Here is an 18,211-nt window from a genome sequence, read left to right as displayed (position 1 = left end):
CACTCCACACCTCACACACACTCTTCACTCCTCACACACACACTCCACACCTCACACACACTCTTCACTCCTCACACACACACACTCCACACCTCACACACACTCTTCACCCCTCACACACACACTCTTCACTCCTCACACACACACACTCCACCCCTCACACACACACTCCACACCTCACACACACTCTTCACTCCTCACACACACACTCCACACCTCACACACACTCTTCACTCCTCACACACACACACTCCACCCCTCACACACACACTCTTCACTCCACACACACACTCTTCACCCCACACACACACTCTTCACCCCTCACACACACTCTTCATCCCACACACCCCTCAAACACACACTCTTCAGCCCTCACACACACACACTCCACACCTCACACACACTCTTCACTCCTCACACACACACACACACACTCCACACCTCACACACACACTCTTCACCCCTCACACACACTCTTCACTCCTCACACACACTCTTCACCCCACACACACACTCTTCACCCCTCACACACACTCTTCACTCCTCACACACACACTCTTCACCCCTCACACACACTCGTGTTTGCAGTCTCTCATCCTCAGTCTCTGATCCTCAGTCTCTCATCCTCAGTCTCTCATCCTCAGTCTCTGAACCTCATCCTCTCATCCTCAGTCTCTCATCCTCAGTCTCTGAACCTCATCCTCTCATCCTCAGTCTCTCATCCTCAGTCTCTGAACCTCATCCTCTCATCTTCATCCTCTCATCCTCAGTCTGTTATACTCAGTCTGTTATCCTCAGTCTGTTATCCTCGGTCTCTGATTCACAGTCTCTACTGTGGGACATCATGTTAGCTGACGCAAGTGAAAACATCACGTCATCACGTCGGTCGGTTACTCGAGACGTATCTCAGGAAACAGACAAGTTAACGAGGTAAGAGATGATGAATGTCGAGTAGCAGAGAAAGAAACAAAAACGCTCAGTTTGTGTGAGAGTTTCACACTGATGCCTTTTCTCTTCTGTTTTCAATGGCTTTTTTCCGTGAGACAGTCTGTTAGGCTTTTGTGACAGGGTGTACGACATGTCACAAGGCCATGTATGCATTGTGTGTGTGTGTGTGTGTGTGTGTGTGTGTGTGTGTGTGTGTGTGTAGCACAGTGCCCATTTCCTGCGCTCCCGCCTGGCATACAGATGGTTAAGCCCATCAATGCAGAACAGTTTGGTTGGAGGAGGGGTGGTGGCACAGGGCACAGGCTACAGATGGCACAGAGGGCATCGCCAAGTGCTCTGTGTGTGTGTGTGTGTGTGTGTGTGTGTGTGTGTGTGTGTGTGTGTGTGGGACAATACCCTCACCCCATTCTCACAACCACACAAAGGCTTGGCGCTGAAAACGCACCTACTCCAACGAATAGCTTCATGAGGTTTTGACCCAGCTTTTCTTTTCTTTTCTTTTCTTTTCTTTTCTCTTTCATTCATCCTCTACGCGTTTTCCTCCACTCGTCTCTCCTGCGCTCCGTGCTCTCCTTCCTCATTAAGACGTATGCTTTGATATTCAATGATTCCGTATTCCCTCTTGGAGCGCGATCTCCCCGGACGTCCCGTTCGCACATACGTGTGTATTATTACACATTTTCCTGATTCCTGACCCAACATTTAAAAAAAATTATTTTTTTTGTCTGTTTTTTTTTTTTTTCCAGGAGCTGGATGTTCTCTGATGTGCCATGATTATTAGATTAGATGAATGTATTATGAAGATGAGACGCAAATGATCAGTCATGCTTATGATCTAGATGCTCTCTGTGGACTACGTCCGGTACACCGGCCAAAATCTTCACAACAGCAGAAGCACTGTTATTTCTAGTAAGGTGCCAATACTTAGTTTACAGCTTATATATAACACCCGAGGTGAAGGAAGAGAAGAGCAGAGAAAAGAAGAGAAGAAAAGAATAGAAAGGAAAAGAGAGGGCATGGGAGGAGGTAAAACGAGACCTGACAGAAAGAGAAGAGAAAGCAGAGAACAGTTTAGATGAGACGAGAAGACACCACGAGATGAGAGAATAGGAGGAGAGACAAAAGGGAAGGGATGAGACGAGAAGAGAAAAGAAGAAAAGAAATGAGATGAGAAGATGAAATTAAAAAAGAAGAGAAGGGATGAGATGTGATTGGATCAGATGAGACAAGAAGAAAAGAAATGAGACAAAAAGAGACAAAGATAAGAAATGAGATGACAAGAAAACAGAAGATGAAATGAGAGAATAGAAGAGAAGAGAAGATGATATAAAAGAAGAGAAGAGAAGAGAAGAGAAAAGAAAAGGCAACTTAAGAAACCTTTGACAAAAAAAGAAATATATACGAAAAATACGTCACGTTCACTATTCGAGTGACTGTTGCTAGGCAACTCAGAAATTCAGACCCCCAGCTCCAGCTAGTTAATAGCTGCCATGTAGCTCGCTGTGCTATGATGTGTAGAACAGAAAGAAAGAAAGAAAGAAAGAAAGAAAGAAAGAAAGAAAGAAAGAAAGAAAGAAAGAAAGAAAGAAAGAAAGAAAGACTTTTTCCTCAGTTGCTACCAGAGGTGGCAAAAGTACACACATCCTTTACTCAAGTAGAAGTACAGATACTCATTTTTTAAAAGACTCCAGTAAAAGTAGAAGTAGTGACTACACTCTTTTACTCGAGTCAGAGTAAAGAAGTTTGGGCTCTGACATGTACTTAAGTAAAAAGTTGCCGTTACTACTACCTGTTTAGTGTCATGCTGGTAACTGGACCTCATGTTTTATATATATATATATATATATATATGTGTGTGTGTGTGTGTGTGTGTGTGTGTGTGTGTGTGTGTGTATGTATAATTTTGGAGTGTGCTGATGGATATTTGTGTTCATCAGCCACAAGAGTGTTACAAAAGGCAGGCACTGGTGTAGGTGAGGTAGGGTGGAGTCAGCGTTCACATTCATCCCAAAGGTGTTCAGTAGGGATGAGATCAGAAAACAACCACGTATAGCAGGAAAGGTCAGAGGTCAGGTGACCCAATACTTTTGGAAATATAATGTATACCAAGTGTATCACCAAGGCCATATCCCAAACTGTAGGGAGATTCCAGCTCTGTCCTTGAAAACAACTCAAAATTATTGTGATGTTTTACAAATGACAAAATTAATGTTAATTAAATTAAGCACCTCGTGTTTTTTGGGGTTGACACCAGGGGCAGTTCTAGGGTTTCATCTTTAGGGGGTTTTTAGCCCTCAGTGAGAATTTAAAACAAGAAGAGTTCTATATTATATATTATATGACAACTTTGGTAATAAGAATAGTGACATTTCACTGCTTTTGGTTGCCGTCTTTGCGTCTTTCCTCCGATTAACGTTATAGATAAACGCCTCCAGCTCTGACTGCGCGTGCACGCTGCGCGTACCTGTGCTTTTCTGTTCTAATACAGCAGACAGCTGAAGACGCACTTTTGAAACACTACAACACACGCGTGTTAAAGCAAAGTAAAAAAAAATCACTCTTGGAACAAACTGATAAATAATTTTCTTTCCCATCGACGACACGTCCTGCATTTTAACGTCATTTTTATTGTTTATTTATGAAGTAAAAATTATACTTATAGTTTTAGGGTGGCTGAGATTACAGACAGGGGGCTGAAGCCACCCTAAAAAAGGGCTAGAACCGCCCCTGGGTGACACAATTCGCAACGCATTCGCCAGGAATCCTTTTTGACGCCGATTATTACAAACATCTCCCTCATATATGGCCATGTGTGTTCAGGAATGTCCTCGTTGTTAGTTACTTTAACATCGGTGACTCCCTCTGAATGAACATTAGCCATTCCTTTTGTAGGCGCTGCTCATTGTTAGCTCCGCTATCCTTAAGCCCTATTCGGATGGGACTAGTTCTATGTGGGGACGTGGGGGGTAAAGTAATTATTACCAGAGCTTCTCGGTGATTTTATTCCCGTCCGAATGTGCCATCTCGGTAATCATTACGGACAATGTCACTTTTACCTTCTGTAAAAAGGTCCGGAAAAATTACCTCAGGTAATACTGATCCCGTCCGAATCGACCCGCTGTAAATATGTACGGTAAAATTCCGTCATTTCCTGTTTTTAGCGTGTTTTGCAAGCATGAAACAGGAAGCGACGTCATACGCACATGACGACAAGGAGGTTACTGTGGTGAGTAAAGCGAGTTACCCCTCCCACTTCTGCTAGTTTTACTGAGATGTCTTGTCCCGTGCGAATTGGCCAATTAATATTACAGACGTCCTGAGGTAAAATTGCATTACTCCACGTCCCCACGTAAAACTAATCCCGTCCGAATAGTGCTCTATGTCTGACAGGCAGTAAATAATACAGTACACCAGTCACATGGGGAAAAAGCCGCACAATGATAGGATGATAGGCAGGAAACAGCGCCCAATGAGAAGGAATAATACTAAAAGTAATGAGTCCGATTTGAAAAGTAAAAAGTACAGATATTTGTGTACAAATGTAATGAGTAAAAGTAAAAAGTTGTCCGAAAAATAAATATTGGAGTAAAGTACTGATACCAGGAAAATGTACTTAAGTACAGTAAGGAAGTATTTTTACTCCGTTGCTTCCCATCTCTGGTTGCTACACATCTACCATTCATATCCTTCACCTAAATTCCAGGCAAATGTGACTTCCGAAGCCGTCACTCTTCACTCACTCAGTCGAACCCACGGAAACTTTGTTGGTAGACAATTGTGAAAAGTACGTGTGTGTGTGTGTGTGTGTGTGTGTGTGTGTGTGTGTGTGTGTGTTTGTGTGTGTTTGTCCTTCCAGCAGCTCTCACATGAGAAACTAAACAACAGCGTCTACGGTGCATCGATCGAAGACACCGTGCGATAAACGTCGACGGCCTTGATGGGGCTCACGAACTTCTTCTGAGAAGGAGAACGTGGAGAAGAATCAAAACCGTTACAGTGTCACCTCCGTCACGTGTGTCTCCGCCCGCAGCCTCACCGATAAGACGAGGCGACGACTGCGAGGAAGGAGAGAAAAAAAAGGCCACAGTACATCAAGCCATCAATTTACTCCTCAACAATACCGGCACTCCAAGCACACCAGATGATTAGCCATTGTGTGTCTGGTGACAGAGAGAGAGAGAGAGAGAGAGAGAGAGAGAGAGAGAGAGAGAGAGAGAGAGAGAGAGAGAGAGAGAGAGAATGAATGAATAAAGAGCGGCGCTACAATAATGAGGATGTTTGCTGTCAGCTCTTCAGTCGCTAAATAACAGATGCGCCGCTCGCAGCAGATGTGTGCAATTGGAGTCACATCTGAAAACGCAGCTCGACAGAGGCCTTTTTTTTCTTTTTTTTTTTTAAAGCACACACTTTGTCTCTCTGTGTGTTTTTCTCTTTTTCTCTTTTTCTCTCTCTCTCGCTGCCTCCTTCTGCTTCTCCTTGCCACCTCGAGCCAAAACCCGGCGAGGAAAAAGACGGCGCCAATCTTTTCCACAGAACCTTTGAAGAGATTTGGAAAGAGATGACATGGGAACATTAGGAGTGGTGTACCGTCGGGCGCGCGGGCTGACAGCGCTGGGAAGGAGAGGTGGGGAAAACGTTTGGTAAAGAGATAAGCACACACACACACACACACACACACACACACACACACACACACACACACACACACACACACACACACACACACACTTCCTCTCTCCCTCGACTCTACTTCCTCTCTTAAGCAAAGTTTCATAACAGCAGGTAAAAGTTGATAAGAAAACGAAACAAACTCAAACAGAAACAATTTCTCAAGCAGTGAGTCTCTGTTATAGGCATTTATTATATTAGACCTTATCTATCTATCTATCTATCTATCTATCTATCTATCTATCTATCTATCTATCTATCTATCTATCTATCTATCTATCTATCTCATCTGTTTTTATCTATCTATCTATCTATCTATCTATCTATCTATCTATCTATCTATCTATCTATCTATCTATCTATCTATCTATCTATCATCACATCTGTTTTCTATCTATCTATCTATCTATCTATCTATCTATCTATCTATCTATCTATCTATCTATCTATCTATCATCACATCTGTTTTTTATCTGTCCATTCATCCATCCATCTATCTACTTATCCATCTATCTATCTATCCATCCATCCATCCATCCATCCATCCATCAATCCATCCATCCATCCATCCATCCATCCATCCATGCCTCTATCTGTCACCTGTCAGTGGAATGAATCAGATGTGATGTAAAATCTGATCTAACACCAGTGCAGGATTTGAGGTTAACATCAGATCAGAATCGGCCCCTCGGCGCCAGTCAGACACTTTGGAGTTCCAGATCGGACCCTGGGGTTCTGTCAGTAGAACCTTTAAAGAGTTTATGTAGAATCTCCGGAGAGCAATGAAACACTTCTAAGATCCAAATAAATGTATGATAAACAAACGAATAAACAAACGAATGAATGAGTGAAGGAATGAACGAACAAACGAATATACAAACTAATAAATAAACGAACAGTTACACCTTTCTCCCTCTGCCCGACTGTCTGTAGCGTCTCAGCTGGTGCATTATGGGAAATATGTTTTGGGGTGTTAGTAACACCTTACTGTGTATGAGCAAGCGAGCCAGTGTTCAGTCTGAACACACCGGTGATAATTATACTGATGATGATGATGATGATGATGATGATGATGATGAGGGTTTTATAACAAACACGTGAGTCGAGAAAGGATGAAATCTTCACCTGCTGTGAGAACAAACGTGGACGTGGTACATCTGAAGGGTAAAGAGACTTTTACTGCAAACGGTATGGTTACTGTTGGCTGTCTTCTAGCACACTGTGTGTGTGTGTGTGTGTGTGTGTGTGTGTGTGTGTGTGTGTGTGTGTGTGTGTGTGTGTGTGTGTGTGCATGGGTGTGTGTGTGTGTGAGATCTGCATGGATTTTTTACTGTCGACTGTTGTGCCCATGGGACCAGATGTCACTACCGCTCTCTCAATCGTTCCTGATTCTCTCTCTCTCTCTCTCTCTCTCTCTCTCTCTCTCTCTCTCTCTTTCTCTCTCTCTCTTTCTCTCTCTCTCTCTTTTTCTTTCTCTCTCTCTCTCTCTCTCTCTCTCTCTCTCTCTCTCTCTCTCTCTCTCTCTCTCTCTCTCTCTGGTTCCACAGAGCAGCAGATGGAGAGATATTTTTTTCTTTTTTGTTTTCTATCTAACTCCTCATCACAACCAAGAGGTCACGTGCGATCAACAGGGGTCGCTTTGATCTTTTTGCTTCCATTGTTCTTAGGAGTGTTTTTTATACCAGTGAAGAACAACAAAAAGTGTGTCGTTTACCTCAAGCAAAACATGTCTACTGTACGACTCACGGCTCGCTGCTCGACGTACCCGGAGCAGCTCTGCATCCGGGTCTGCGCTCGGGTGTATTATTTCATTAAGAGCTTTTCTGCCCAGAGGAGGGATTTGGGGATGAAGCTCCAGGATGTGTGTGACAAGGTCGTGAACTCTGACAAATCTCCGCCTGGTCCTGAGCGACCACAACACACACGCACATACACACACACACACACACACACACACACACACTGTCAGAGGCGTCGAGAGATCAGACGTCCGATGAGAACCGAGAAGAGGTGCAGAGGAGGATGGACGTGGAGAAAAGAAAAAAAGGAGGAGTGTATTAAAGAGAGAGGGAAGCACTTAGGGTGGAGGAGGGTTGGGGGTGGAATAGGGGGTTGGTGGTGGTGGTGGAGGTGGGGGGTGGAAGCCAGTTAGACAGAATTCGGCATTGTTCGGGCCGAGAGCTCGCCGTTCTGTTGATCCCGACTGATCCAAAGAAACAAAACTGCATTGTTCCTCGCAGATGGAAGCGAGTGTCGCCAAGGTAACCGGATTAATCTCTTTCTCTTTTCTCTGCTTCCTCCGGTGGAGAGGGCTAATCGCGGCGCGCCATTCACGCCAAAGCCGGGCCTCAAAGCCCGGGCCTCTAACTAGCCTTCTAATTAGCCGCAATTACAATGAAGACAACATGATGAGATAATAGAAATTTGCAAAATAATGACATACCACGGCAAAATATTCCTCCTCCTAAGCAGCACTGCTTTTTTTTTCCCTCTCGCCCCGTTGTGTGTGTGTGTGCGTCTCGACGCGGCCACAATGAACCGGGCCCTTTTTTTTTTAACATTTTTTTAAAGCCGAAGGGGCAGAATGGTGCTGCATTCGAAGGCACAGAACCCCATTGTCAACCTCCTCCTTTTTTCCCCTCAATCAACAGCCCATTGTCTGGTTTCTTAAATAAAAATGACTCCAATGCAGGCGCACATAATGATCTGCTTCTCACCAGCATGTGAAACACACACACACACACACACACACACACACACACACACACACACACACACACACATATCACATGCTATCAGATACCTGTATGTATACACAGCTAGAACAGGGAGAGAGAGAGAGAGAGAGAGAGAGAGAGAGAGAGAGAGAGAGAGAGAGAGAGAGAGAGAGAGAGAGAGTTTTATTTAGATTTAGATTAGCATCCTTTCTAACATTATATAACATAATCTTAGCTAACAGTTTTAATCCCACTCTGTCTATAATAGTTGACTAGTTAGCCTCTGAGATATCTAGCGACCGAATTGCTAGCAAAATATAAACATAGTGAAATAACACAAACTGACATTGTGAGGTAATAAATATGTCCAGGAGACATTTAAAGTGCATAATTCCGACTTCCAACAAGGAATTTCGAACAGGAGTTTGATGTCATGTCAGAATGTCGCTCTCGCTACGAGTTTCTAGTGGATTTTACCTCAGATGAATGAACATTAGCACACATTAGCTGCTTAAGTTCATAACTGAAGGTTGGTGGGTTGAAAAAGGAAATAAACTCTGTAACATTAGCTGGTTAGCTTGTTAATACGAACAATGTCACAAACGAATCAGAGTTTCTGAACAGATCTTTTAATCGAACGAATCTTTTTCGTTCGCTTCCACGTACTGACTCGTGTTTGTTCTTCACTTAAATCCTGCTGGTGTGAAACACGTGACTTCCTCCGGCGGTCGAAACGATGACTTAATCACAATAACTCACTGGTTCAGACTAATGAAATGATCTAAAGGGTTACTGAACGAATCGGTCGATTTGGTTCGGATCTATCTATCTATCTATCTATCTATCTATCTATCTATCTATCTATCTATCTATCTATCTACCTGTTTTTATCTATCTATCTATCTATCTATCTATCTATCTATCTATCTATCTATCTATCTATCTATCTATCTATCTATCTATCTATCTATCTATCTATCTATCTATCTATCTATCTATCTATCCATCTATCTATCACATCTGTTTTTTTATCTATCTATCTATCTATCTATCTATCTATCTATCTATCTATCTATCTATCTATCTATCTATCTATCCATCCATCCATCCATCTATCCCCATCAGAAATATATCGTAATTACGAGGTGAAATTTCACCAACACCGGAAACATGTCGGAATTTTCAGCAACTCTCGGGTAGTTTTCGAGCGTAGTACAAAATAATCATGAGATACAATAAAAATTCCGCATACCATCTGTTAAACTCTCTTTTTGTTCACTTATAGAACAAATTGCAAAATAATCGAAGAATTGTAAAGAATCGTGGAGAGAATTTTTTTTTTTAATCCATAATTTATTTATTTATTTATTTTTGCCAAAAATTACCGATCGAACACGAGTATCTCCTCCTGGTGTTTCCACAGACCCCTCGATCGTGGACGAGCGTTAAGGAAGACGCTAACGTTTAGCTCCGAGGACTCGTGAGGTCTGAAGGATCTGCGTTTGCATTAGCACGTATTAAACAGCACGGAGGAGAAATCAATCCGTCGTTTGAAGTCTCTCGCCGTCGTTAAGTCGAGCCGCATTCATTAAAACACACGTATTCACACTCAAAAGGAGCCACGCTTGTCTTCCTCCCCCTTGTTTTTTTGGTGTCATACCTTATTAGGAAGTTTTCCTCACATTCACAGATGAAATAAACAAGAAGACATTTAGCATGTTTGTTATCAGTCTCAGGTGAGGAGCTAATGAGGTAGCTACCTCTACCTCAGTGCTGTTTGGATATCAGGTTGTTATAATGTTTGTTTTTTTTCTTTCACTTCATCTTCTTCTTTTTTATTATTATTGATGTCATTATCTTTTAGACATAAATGTCAAGCCCGGATTTTTAAAGATGTCTGCTTATGACAACAATGAGGGCTTAATTAAAGACGAGGAATGTCACTGTTGCAGACGCTGTCGTGACAAACCGTCACATGGAGTAACACGATTCAGCGCAGTGGCGTTTACACGAAAAATAAATAACGTCTTCAGTTCACTTCATTAGTCTCTCACAAAGGCTGAGGATTGTTCAGTAATCTACAGTCTCCCATTGAGCTGGAATTAATGCTGTATCTGCTAAAGTAAATATACAGATCTCCACAACAGTGTACTGCTCAGTGTAGTGTGTGTGTGTGTGTGTGTGTGTGTGTGTGTGTGTGTGTGTGTGTGTGTGTGTGTGTGTGTGTGTGTGTGTGTGTGTTAAAAAAAAAACCTGTGCATTTACAGGAAAATAATCAACACCATCAGCATGACTTCATGTAATACATTACTCTGACTCTGTGTACATCACTACACTAACACTGTGTGTACATCACTACACTAACACTGTGTGTACATCACTACACTAACACTGTGTGTACATCACTACACTAACACTGTGTGTACATCACTACACTAACACACTGTGTGTACATCACTACACTAACACTGTGTGTACATCACTACACTAACACTGTGTGTACATCACTACACTAACACTGTGTGTACATCACTACACTAACACACTGTGTGTACATCACTACACTAACACTGTGTGTACATCACTACACTAACACTGTGTGTACATCACTACACTAACACACTGTGTGTACATCACTACACTAACACTGTGTGTACATCACTACACTAACACTGTGTGTACATCACTACACTAACACTGTGTGTACATCACTACACTAACACACTGTGTGTACATCACTACACTAACACTGTGTGTACATCACTACACTAACACACTGTGTGTACATCACTACACTAACACACTGTGTGTACATCACTACACTAACACTGTGTGTACATCACTACACTAACACTGTGTGTACATCACTACACTAACACTGTGTGTACATCACTACACTAACACTGTGTGTACATCACTACACTAACACTGTGTGTACATCACTACACTAACACTGTGTGTACATCACTACACTAACACTGTGTGTACATCACTACACTAACACACTGTGTGTACATCACTACACTAACACTGTGTACATCACTACACTAACACACTGTGTGTACATCACTACACTAACACACTGTGTGTACATCACTACACTAACACTGTGTGTACATCACTACACTAACACACTGTGTGTACATCACTACACTAACACACTGTGTGTACATCACTACACTAACACTGTGTACATCACTACACTAACACTGTGTGTACATCACTACACTAACACTGTGTGTACATCACTACACTAACACTGTGTGTACATCACTACACTAACACACTGTGTGTACATCACTACACTAACACTGTGTGTACATCACTACACTAACACTGTGTACATCACTACACTAACACTGTGTGTACATCACTACACTAACACTGTGTGTACATCACTACACTAACACACTGTGTGTACATCACTACACTAACACTGTGTGTACATCACTACACTAACACTGTGTACATCACTACACTAACACTGTGTGTACATCACTACACTAACACTGTGTGTACATCACTACACTAACACACTGTGTGTACATCACTACACTAACACTGTGTGTACATCACTACACTAACACTGTGTACATCACTACACTAACACTGTGTACATCACTACACTAACACTGTGTACATCACTACACTAACACACTGTGTACATCACTACACTAACACTGTGTGTACATCACTACACTAACACTGTGTGTACATCACTACACTAACACTGTGTACATCACTACACTAACACTGTGTGTACATCACTACACTAACACTGTGTACATCACTACACTAACACTGTGTACATCACTACACTAACACTGTGTGTACATCACTACACTAACACTGTGTGTACATCACTACACTAACACTGTGTACATCACTACACTAACACTGTGTGTACATCACTACACTAACACTGTGTACATCACTACACTAACACTGTGTGTACATCACTACACTAACACTGTGTACATCACTACACTAACACTGTGTACATCACTACACTAACACTGTGTGTACATCACTACACTAACACTGTGTGTACATCACTACACTAACACTGTGTGTACATCACTACACTAACACTGTGTGTACATCACTACACTAACACTGTGTGTACATCACTACACTAACACTGTGTGTACATCACTACACTAACACTGTGTACATCACTACACTAACACACTGTGTGTACATCACTACACTAACACTGTGTGTACATCACTACACTAACACTGTGTGTACATCACTACACTAACACTGTGTGTACATCACTACACTAACACTGTGTGTACATCACTACACTAACACTGTGTACATCACTACACTAACACTGTGTACATCACTACACTAACACTGTGTACATCACTACACTAACACACTGTGTGTACATCACTACACTAACACTGTGTACATCACTACACTAACACACTGTGTGTACATCACTACACTAACACTGTGTGTACATCACTACACTAACACACTGTGTGTACATCACTACACTAACACTGTGTACATCACTACACTAACACTGTGTACATCACTACACTAACACTGTGTGTACATCACTACACTAACACTGTGTACATCACTACACTAACACTGTGTGTACATCACTACACTAACACTGTGTACATCACTACACTAACACTGTGTGTACATCACTACACTAACACTGTGTGTACATCACTACACTAACACACTGTGTGTACATCACTACACTAACACACTGTGTACATCACTACACTAACACTGTGTACATCACTACACTAACACACTGTGTGTACATCACTACACTAACACTGTGTACATCACTACACTAACACTGTGTGTACATCACTACACTAACACTGTGTACATCACTACACTAACACTGTGTACATCACTACACTAACACTGTGTGTACATCACTACACTAACACTGTGTGTACATCACTACACTAACACACTGTGTGTACATCACTACACTAACACTGTGTACATCACTACACTAACACTGTGTGTACATCACTACACTAACACACTGTGTGTACATCACTACACTAACACTGTGTACATCACTACACTAACACTGTGTGTACATCACTACACTAACACTGTGTGTACATCACTACACTAACACACTGTGTGTACATCACTACACTAACACTGTGTGTACATCACTACACTAACACACTGTGTGTACATCACTACACTAACACACTGTGTGTACATCACTACACTAACACACTGTGTGTACATCACTACACTAACACACTGTGTGTACATCACTACACTAACACTGTGTGTACATCACTACACTAACACTGTGTGTACATCACTACACTAACACACTGTGTGTACATCACTACACTAACACTGTGTACATCACTACACTAACACACTGTGTGTACATCACTACACTAACACTGTGTACATCACTACACTAACACTGTGTACATCACTACACTAACACACTGTGTGTACATCACTACACTAACACACTGTGTGTACATCACTACACTAACACTGTGTGTACATCACTACACTAACACTGTGTACATCACTACACTAACACACTGTGTGTACATCACTACACTAACACTGTGTGTACATCACTACACTAACACTGTGTGTACATCACTACACTAACACACTGTGTGTACATCACTACACTAACACACTGTGTGTACATCACTACACTAACACACTGTGTGTACATCACTACACTAACACACTGTGTGTACATCACTACACTAACACTGTGTGTACATCACTACACTAACACACTGTGTGTACATCACTACACTAACACTGTGTGTACATCACTACACTAACACTGTGTGTACATCACTACACTAACACTGTGTACATCACTACACTAACACTGTGTGTACATCACTACACTAACACTGTGTGTACATCACTACACTAACACTGTGTGTACATCACTACACTAACACTGTGTGTACATCACTACACTAACACTGTGTACACATCACTACACTAACACTGTGTGTACATCACTACACTAACACTGTGTGTATGTTTTTGTGTTACTCTAATGCTAAGTACACAAATGTTGATGCGTGTCCATGTGTGTCTGTGTGTGTGTGTGTGTGTGTGTGTGTGTGTGTGTGTGTGTGTGTGTGTGTGTGTGTGTGTGTGTGAGTGAGAGACAGGTGAAATGACATGAAGTGGAACAGGACAGAAGTCCAAGACAAACTCCAGCTCCCAAAATTCCCAGCGTGACTCACCTGTCTTCAGATTCTGCTGTCTTCATTCCCCTTCGGTGTGTGTGAGTGTGTGTTGAACAGCAGGATGAGTCTGCAAACACAGTCGTTAAAAAAGGATGAGGGTTAGTGTGTGTGTGTGTGTGTGTGTGTGTGTGTGTGTGTGTGTGTGTGTGTGTGTGTGGGTTAATTTGTGTGACTTGGTGAGTGTGGGATGATTATGAGATGAAAGGTGTGATGTGCGCGACGCGTAATGAGACTGCAGGGTGATTAATACTGACACTGTGAGCTGCCTCTAATTACTTTAATTCAATCAGTCCTAGTCCATACACACACACACACACACACACACACACACACACACACACACACACACACACACACACACACACATTTGTCTTGCCTTTCTATGGGTACCTTCTATCACCCCAGAATCTAACCCTAACCTTAACCTCATTCAACAAACTGTGGTTAAAAAAAAAAGATCTCACTTTCTGTTGTCTAAGATCTAACTCTAATCTTACGACTGTGGTTAGAGTTGTTTTTGGGAACAATAACAAACAAACCAACAAATAGTTTTACTCATGAGGTCCAGGCAAATGTCAGAAATTCCTAACGTGGTGCAAAGATACACACACACACACACACACACACACACACACACACACACACACACACACACTCCACAGGAGAGGGTACTGTAAACCCAAATAAACCCAAACCAGTCCTAAGCCTAGACCTGCGCCATCCAGTGATGACACAACGAGACCCCAAAAATCGTTGCAGTTGTCCAAAGAGAAATCAAAAGCCCTCCGTCACCCCCCACCCACCTTATACACAACCCCGCCATCGTCCTCCTACAATCTGCCCTAATTAGCCAAAGCCCATTGACTGACGACCTTGTAACCGAACAGCGTTCTGCGATACACTTTGCTTTGTTTCACGTGGGATCAGAAAGGAAGTTGCAGCCAATTATCATAATTAAGCCGCTTGATTTGTTCTCTGGCCTGTGGGAAAGCATGGCTCTCGTTAGCTAAATGCCTCTGGAACATATTTGGGGTTTGTCGCCGTTGGGGTCGTAAACAGTGTGTATGTTTACTCTGAAGAATTTGTCCTTTTTTTTGGGAACCGTTTTCTTACATTTTTAATTCATCTGCTGTTCATTCAGCTCAGGAAGAGAGATGAATAGCTCTCCATTCAGGACCTACGTGGAGACATCAAGCCTCGCTGATAAGAGTGTGAGCTGAACCGTGTGTGTGTGTGTGTGTGTGTGTGTGTGTGTTTTGTCTCAGAGTGGCTTCTTATCTTGCTCTCTGTTCGACAGGACACAGTTCTTGTAAGTAAGTGTAGGTGGGTTCCTATGTGCAAAGGGTGTGGGGGTATTGTGTCAGTATGTGTGTGTGTGTGTGTGTGTGTGTGTGTGTGTGTGTGTGTGTGTGTGTGTGTGTGTGTGTTGAAGGTAAGGCTGAGACGGAGGACTTTAGACGACGTGAAAGGCTCTTTGTAAAAGGGGGGGTGGGAAAGACCAGAGGAAAGGGGCTGAGGTGGAGGGGAGGCGAGGCCTCCAGGATAATGAACTTCATTGTGTTTTGTTTGAGGAATGAGTCGAGGTATGGTTCAAATCAATTCCCCACACCCTGCCATTGTCCCCACCCTGCCACCCCCCACCTACCACCATTGCTACACTCCTCCCACCCCCCACTACCTAGCTTGTACTCAAAGTAAAAAAAATAGTAGCTAAATAAAAGGAAGAAAGTGCGTAATACCTCGGCTAGGCCTCAAGCTCAAGCCTGCCTTAATGAGAACAGACTCAAACAGAGAGCCAGTAAATAAGTACAGTAACCACGCTCCAGCTTGGAAATGGACATGAGGAGGACTCGACAGTCAAAGGGCAGACACTGAGAGATTAAAAGCTGCTTTGTGAAGCCGGCAGACCGACCACACACACACATACACACACACACACTCACAGAGCCTCACCTGGCAGGCAGCTTGCTAAGAGGGGGTAAGTAGGGAGGGGGGAGGTGTGTGAGCGAGAAGCTTCGGATTGACTACGTTTAATTAGTGTCAGTGGATCGGTCCCAGTGGAGTCGACTAATTAAAGTCTAACGCGTAGATGTAATTACCTGCAAGCACTGAACATGTTTCATTTAACACGAACCTCCTGTTTGAAATGGCGCTGCTCCTACGCACCGAGCAGGTACAGCCTGCTAGCGATCATACAGCTCGCGTGACGCAGCAACTCCAGAAGCCGAGGAAGAAAAAAAAAAAAAAACGCCTGGTGTTTCAGCTTTCTTTTAACTATAAAATGAGCTCCACAAGGGGGCCAAGACTTTTACCTCATGTCTGCATGAGCAGCTAATGAATTAGTATCATTACAGGCACAAGTACAAGGGTTCTTCTGTGTGTGTGTGTGTGTGTGTGTGTGTGTGTGTGTGTGTGTGTGTGTGTGTGTGTGTGTGTGTGTGTGTGGGGATTTGTAGAGAAAAGGAAAATGTGTGAGAGGTCCGGCCCGCTTCCCCCTTTTCTTTCTCCCCATCCCTGCTTCGCCCCTGTCCCTTTTTTTTTTTTTTTTATTGGCCGAGGAGGGGAGAATATATATAAATTTAAATGGACCTCGCTCCAGCAATCCGGGCCCTCCCTCCCCTCCCCTCACTCCCCTCCCCTCCCCTCTTCATTCCCTCAATCCCCCCCCTGTCCCCCTCCCCCTGGCGTCCCCCTGCCTCACGCCCTCCCCCCCACCCCCCTTCTCCCCCCCTCCCGTCCCCCCCCCCCCTCTTTCCCCTTGTGCCTGCCCCTCCCTCCTTCTTCCCTTTCCCTTCTCGCCCTCCCCTTCCCCTCTGCCCCCCCCCCGTTTGTGTGGGGGGGGGAGGGGGTGTTTTCCCTCCCCCTCCCTTCCCTTCAATTAAAGAAAAAACTTGCACAAGAAAAGAAGGGAAAAAAATTATATATATATATATAAACATTAAAATAAATAAATAAATATAAATATGGATCAGCTACAGAACAGAATGAGTGTATAAAATAAAAAATCCTGACAGTGTGCATTACTCAGTGTTCAGTTTTCTCTGGAGTTCAGTGGTGTCCGAATAAACCATGAGAACGAGTGAGGTGTGATTATCTCCTGGACCGGACACACACACCAGTGTTATTTAGATATTTATTCCTCTTGATATTTTCAGTCTACTTTGGTTTGATTGCTGTCATTAATCGTATGTCGAGACGGCGATCGTTTCAAGATCATCTGTTAGTTACGTTACGACTTATATCAAATATCAGGAGGTGTGAAATGATGGTGAGAGTATGAGTATGAGAACGAGTAAACAGTAAGCTATCAAAGAAGTATCCCGAATTCTGAACCTATCCCTTTCAGCACGGGCAAACCGAAGAGAACCAAAACCTAGAAGCTGAGGACAATGAAACAGGACCTAGACTGCGCCCCTGAGTGCCCCCACTGATCTCGCTATTACTGGACCACTTTTCCCAGCAGTCAATGGTACAGACGGACCTCTGAGCTCGCTCTGAGCGCAGCAGTGCCTCTCCTCTGTACAGTCACTCTGTGGTCGCGTCACATCATTTAAAAGTTCATTTTAATTGATTTCCACCCCGGGAACATGCTTTTCTGCTCAATGGATGCCTTTTTCTCTCTCCACGTAACGC

The 18,211-nt window shown here is 43.1% G+C and overlaps 1 protein-coding gene across 2 annotated transcripts in view; it reads right to left on the bottom strand.

The window, feature by feature from the left end:
- The window catches only part of sox5 (SRY-box transcription factor 5), a 226,343-nt gene that overhangs the window by 121,128 nt on the left and 87,004 nt on the right, over positions 1 to 18,211 (bottom strand). Inside the window, exon 5 of one of the 2 annotated variants that reach the window (XM_047803785.1) lies at positions 14,576 to 14,645. The exons of the other annotated variant lie outside the window; for it this stretch is intronic. Coding sequence (XP_047659741.1) covers positions 14,576 to 14,601 — 26 coding nt within the window. The 5' untranslated portion in view covers positions 14,602 to 14,645. The remainder of the gene's footprint in view (positions 1 to 14,575; positions 14,646 to 18,211) is intronic. 2 annotated transcript variants of the gene reach the window in all.

The sequence above is a fragment of the Tachysurus fulvidraco genome, chromosome 19 (genome assembly GCF_022655615.1).
Source record: "Tachysurus fulvidraco isolate hzauxx_2018 chromosome 19, HZAU_PFXX_2.0, whole genome shotgun sequence".
NCBI lineage: Eukaryota > Metazoa > Chordata > Actinopteri > Siluriformes > Bagridae > Tachysurus > Tachysurus fulvidraco.
This window is presented reverse-complemented; position numbering and strand designations above follow the sequence as displayed.